Source organism: Gavialis gangeticus, unplaced genomic scaffold, assembly GCF_001723915.1.
Source record: "Gavialis gangeticus isolate Ggan-Ray unplaced genomic scaffold, GavGan_comp1, whole genome shotgun sequence".
In the NCBI taxonomy this organism is placed as follows: domain Eukaryota; kingdom Metazoa; phylum Chordata; order Crocodylia; family Gavialidae; genus Gavialis; species Gavialis gangeticus.
Genome location: NW_017729031.1, coordinates 109,219,490 through 109,224,822, shown reverse-complemented (window position 1 = coordinate 109,224,822; position 5,333 = coordinate 109,219,490). Strand labels below are relative to the sequence as shown.

At 44.6% G+C, this 5,333-nt stretch overlaps 1 protein-coding gene across 1 annotated transcript in view; it reads left to right on the top strand.

Moving 5' to 3' along the window:
• The window catches only part of LOC109301679 (leucine-rich repeat-containing protein 37B-like), a 15,210-nt gene extending 10,801 nt beyond the window's left edge, over positions 1-4,409 (top strand). The window contains exons 3-4 of the mRNA XM_019522917.1: positions 1,482-1,553; positions 4,331-4,409. Coding sequence (XP_019378462.1) covers positions 1,482-1,553; positions 4,331-4,409 — 151 coding nt within the window. The remainder of the gene's footprint in view (positions 1-1,481; positions 1,554-4,330) is intronic.
• Positions 4,410-5,333: the final 924 nt, after the last annotated feature.

Genomic DNA, 5,333 nt, shown 5'->3' with positions numbered 1-5,333 from the left:
TCATATATCTTGACTTCAAAAAAGCCTTCGATCTGGTATCCTATGATCACCTCTTGGCAAAACTGGCCAACTGCAGCCTTGACCTCACCACAATCTGCTGGCTGGGAAATTGGCCCCGCGGTAGGACCCAGAGAGTGGTGACTGATGGAAGTCATAGTCAAGGTGCGCTGTAACCAGTGGGGTCCCTCAAGACTCTGTCCTAGGGCCTATACTTTTTAACATCTTCATCAATGATGTAGACATTGTCAGAAGTGGGCTGGCCAAGTTCACCGATGGCACCAAACTCTGGGGTAAAGCATCCACACCTGAGGATAGGAGAGCGATCCAGGCTGACCTTGACAGGCTCAGGAAATGGGCGGATGAGAACCTGATGGTGTTTAACACTGAAAAATGCAAGGTTCTCCACCTTGGGAGGAAAAACCCGCAGCATGCTTATAGGATCGGCAGTGCTACGCTGGCTAGCACTACAGAAGAAAGGGACTTGGGGGTCATGATTGACCACAAGATGAACGTGAGCCTTCAATGTGATGCTGCAGCTAGTAAAGCGAGCATAACGCTGGCTTGCATCCATAGATGCTTCTCAAGCAAATCACGGGACATCATTCTCCCATTGTACTCGGCCTTGGTGAGGCCACAGCTGGAGTACTGCATCCAGTTTTGGGCTCCACAATTCAAAAAGAATGTGGAGAAGCTTGAGAGAGTCCAGAGAAGAGCCACGCGCATGATCAGAGGTCAGGAAAACAGACCTTATGATGAGAAGCTGAGAGCCATGGGACTCTTCAACCTGGAAAAATGCAGACTCAGGGGCGATCTGGCCATGTATAAGTTTATCAGGGGTGCTCACCAGGATCTGGGGGAACGTTTGTTCACCAGAGTGCCCCAAGGCATGACAAGATCAAACGGTCACAAACTCCGCTGCAACTGATTCAGGCTGGACATAAGGAAGAACTTCTTTACTGTCCGAGCCCCCAAAGTCTGGAATAGACTGCCGCCGAAGGCAGTTCAAGCACCCATTTTGAACGCCTTCAAGACACATTTGGATGTTTATCCTGCTGGGATCCTATGATACCTGCTGACTTCCTGCCCCTGGGGCAGGGGGCTGGACTCAATGATCCTTCAGGGTCCCTTCCAGCCCAAATATCTATGAAATCTATGAATGGCAATTCCAGCTTCTGATGTTTGTGAGTATTATTAATCAAGGCATGGGGCCATGTGGGGTGGGAAGTCAGGAAAAGTTCAGAGTCAAAATGACACCAGAATCACGAGTGATGGAAGCAAATGGAAAGAGTGGGCTGAGGGAAATGTTAAGGAAGATATATTTTCCAAGATAAGTACTTCTGTGTTTTACCTCATTAGCTGATTATAACCAAGGCAGTATGTATTTCAGGATTCTGCAGGAGTGAGCAGTACAAACACTGTCAGCGATCACATGCCTTTCTAGTGCATTTGTTCACAGTGCTGTTTGATTTGTTTTTTTCCAGAGTCCTAAGCCGTAATCCGCTGTCAGCCATTGCCGACAAAGCTTTTCTTCAATTGCCAACCTTGAAGTACCTGTAAGTATAAACTCGGCTTGACTTTAACCAGCAGGTGTAAGGTATATCTTTGCATCTGCAAGGGACAACCCCTTAGCAGAGCCTACAGTGTGCTGAAGTTGCTGCTTGCTGCTTTTAGAGCAGCTAATATAGTACAAGTAACCCCAACAGGAACAGAAAAAGAAAAAAGCAGAGCCATTCACTCCATGCTTAACACAGGCCAGATTGCAAATGGCATGGGCTGACCCAAAGATGAACTGGTGGTGGTGGCTGAAGATAATGCTGCCTAGAGAATCCTGTTCCTCCACAGCCCGTTTTGCCTGAGCTGCTGGGAATCTGAGACAAAACTTTAAATTTTTATTTATTTATTTATTTATTTATTTGGATGGGGGAATTTCTCTCCGCTCCCTAAAACTGCCCCAGGCTATCCCTAAGATTTGCAGCAGCTCAGGCAAGCAGCCCTGGCATGCGGGCAGGGAAGAAATCCCCTCCACTCCCTGGGGCTGCCCCAAGCTGGTGGACCCTAGGCTGGGTTGGGGGGAAGCCACACAAGGTGGGGGCTCCCCAGTGCCACCACGCTGGGCTGCATGGGGAGGCACCTGGCCAGAGGACTTCTCCCTGCCTCCTGGGGTGGCGGCGGAAGCAATCAGCAGCTGGGAAAGGGGAGGGAGGAATTGCCCTCTGTTCCCCATGGCTGCCGGGCTGGGGAATGCAGACTGGGGAAACCCCCCAAAAGGGTAGGCTCCCCCAAGGTGGGCCAGTACCCAGACATGGGGTTGGGAATAGGTACTGAGGAGCCAAAAGGGGACACTTGGGTGGGCTGGCAATAGTCAGCAGGCTGGGAGAGCACCCCGCACTGGGCTGGGTCAGTGCGGGCATCCCACTGCCTTTCCCAATAGAAAACTGAATGTCAATTTAGTTGGCTATGGTTACCCGTGCAACCTACACAGCTTAGAGGAAGCTGCCTAGTTTGAACTGATTCAGCCTCAGGCTTTTTGACTGTCTGTACTTAGCCCTGGAGACTGGGAAAGTACCTTGCCACTGGACTCTGGAAAGGACGGGGAGCCTCTGAAGATGGAGAGGCTGCTTTTTGCTGAAGTGTAGAAAGCACTGAGTGTAGCAAGCACTGATGTGACTGAAGTATAGAAAGCAAAGATTCTGGGAGCTGATTAATGCCATGCTTCTACCTGGTTAACATAGATGCGGACTTGGTGCCTTTGGCGTTCTGGGTTGGCTGTGTCTGTGCTCCGGGATTGCTTTTATCAAGGCACCCCTGGAACCTGCACTTTTTGCTAGGAGTTCTAGTAATCATGGCCATCCTCATCAAACCCACATTGCAGGAGGGGCTCAGAGCCCCAGATGCTATCATATCACCTCCTGTGATGATTATAATGAGCAGCCCTGAGCTCTTACTTTAGCTCACATTACCTTTTACCTGCAGAAGTTCATCAATGCTGTTTGAGGAAGCCCTTTTTCTTCTGGAATATCAACATTCAAGCCACCCCACATGGCCCCAAAGGACCATGGCTTTTTCCTCTGTGCATTTTCCCTTTCAATGGCTGCCATTTTGATGCAGTTCTTGAGGGATGGCATTGTACCAGTTTTCTGCTCTCACTGTGTGAAACATGAATCAGACATTGTACACAGGGCTTTTGGGAAAAGCCTATATAGTGGCATTAATAAAAAGCATGCTGTCACCTATTAGCTTCTTGGCAGGCTATCTATAATACTTAAGTGCCTCCCATTACTTAAATGCTTCTGAGCTTCACCATCTCTAATGCATTTACCCTTAGAATATCCCTGAAAGGTAGGGGAGTGCTGTTACCACCACTGTACAGATAAGGCATCAAGGCACAAAGAGAAAATGACCTGCTTATAGTCACTCATATAGTCTGTGGCAGAACAAGGAACTGAAACTAAACCAGGACCCTAACCCACCAGCCCCTCCTTTTTATTCATGGCAGGGACTTTCACAATAGTACATATTATCTACTTCTTTGTCAGATGCGTGCATTCTCCTACACTAGAAACAGAATCATTATATCCCTTTTCTGTAGGAAACTTTGTTTTCTTCCACCTTGACCTTTTCTTTTCATAGTCCATTTGTGTGATTCAGTTTTTCATTTTACTCTGTTCTATTTCATTCCTACATGTAATGCTTCCAGCCACTGGACTCTGCACTCAAGGTATTTTCAAATCCATGTGGGTGGAGTGGAATAGGGTCCATCTTTGTTCCTTTGGGGAATTCCTAAATCCACACAGAACTTAGTATTGTTTGCAAGACAGGTCAGGTGATCATTATTTTTCACCTCATCCTACTAATTCCAGGTCAGGCCTTTGCTTATGAATCTCACACAGGTTTAGCCAAATAATCATACTGGAATGGATTCTCAGCTGTTCTATCCAGGCATAGCTTCACTGAAGTCAGTGGTGCTATACCTGACCTTACATCACCTGTCTACATCATCTGAGGATCTCACCCTTGCTTCTAAAAGCAGAGGCAAACCAATGCTTGCCACCTATCATGTTCAGCACTTCTGACACTGCATGATGTCCTATATTGTAATTATTTGTCTTTATTTTGCCTTTAATATTATCTGGGAGAATTTTATATTGCCAGAATCTGAATTACGAGACAAGGATTAGTAATGTTATGATCTTTTTTCAACTCTTATACAGTATTTTAAATAAAATGCAGGCTATCTTTTCATATTCAGTAACTATCGAGAAGATCGGCTTGTCCACAAAGCAAGCTTCCAATAATCAGGCCTGAAATGTCTTTTTTTTAACTCTTTCAGAGATTTAGGTGCAACACAAGTGACTGAACAGATATTTCACACTCTTCTCATTGTATCACTACACTTAGAAACCCTGTAAGTACAATGAACTTTGATTTTATTCATTGCATATTGCACTTGGTAAAAATAAATTATCTCCTTGAAAAGCAAAAGGTACCAAATGCAACATAAAAGTAATACCTTTAAACCCTGACTTCAACCTGTGTAGAATCATTGATTTTTCTGTAATAGTCTTGGATTACAAGTATCTCTTCCTGAGAATTATTGACATGAGCAACAGTATATCAGCTGAAATACATGATATCTGAAAAACTCCTGCAGTGATGATTGCCTTTGTGCGAGTCTATTTTGGCCAACAAGCCATGGTCAGATGAAGCATGGTATCTACTACTGTCTGTAGATAAACTACCAATGCCATTTTCTGAGAGTATAATTAAAGGGATGTCTTAAATAATAGATGCACACAAAACGTTTTTGTTTTGTCTTTGACACGTTTAAATTGGGGGCAAGGTAAAAGGCAAACTTCTACCACCATCTCTTTGTGAACATTTATTATTTTAACAATTTGGGGAAAAAACAGTATTGGGGTTAGGACACAGTGTTTCTGGCCACTTGATAAATGGTCATATTAATTGTGGCTTTTTGTAGTTTATCAGCATTGCAGAATGCAATTGTGAGGGGAAGAGGTATATGTATCACAATGCATCACTGAAGCTGCATTTTGTAACACACAAAGCTAAAATTAATCCTTTAATAAAAAAAATTGCAACAGTCCTACCAGTAATAAAACAATAGCTTTTATCTGTTGCTGAGATACAGGCCCAATAATAAAAATAGTTTCCCCAAACTCTAAATATTTCTAATAAAAAAATCGGATTGAACAATGCATAAGTCTTGTTTAATGGCCTGTGAGCACCTGAGACAGGATATCAGGTCTGAAAACCCTTCAGATGACTTTCATGTTAAGGAAATCAGGGAGGTCTCTGGACAACCATCTCAGACT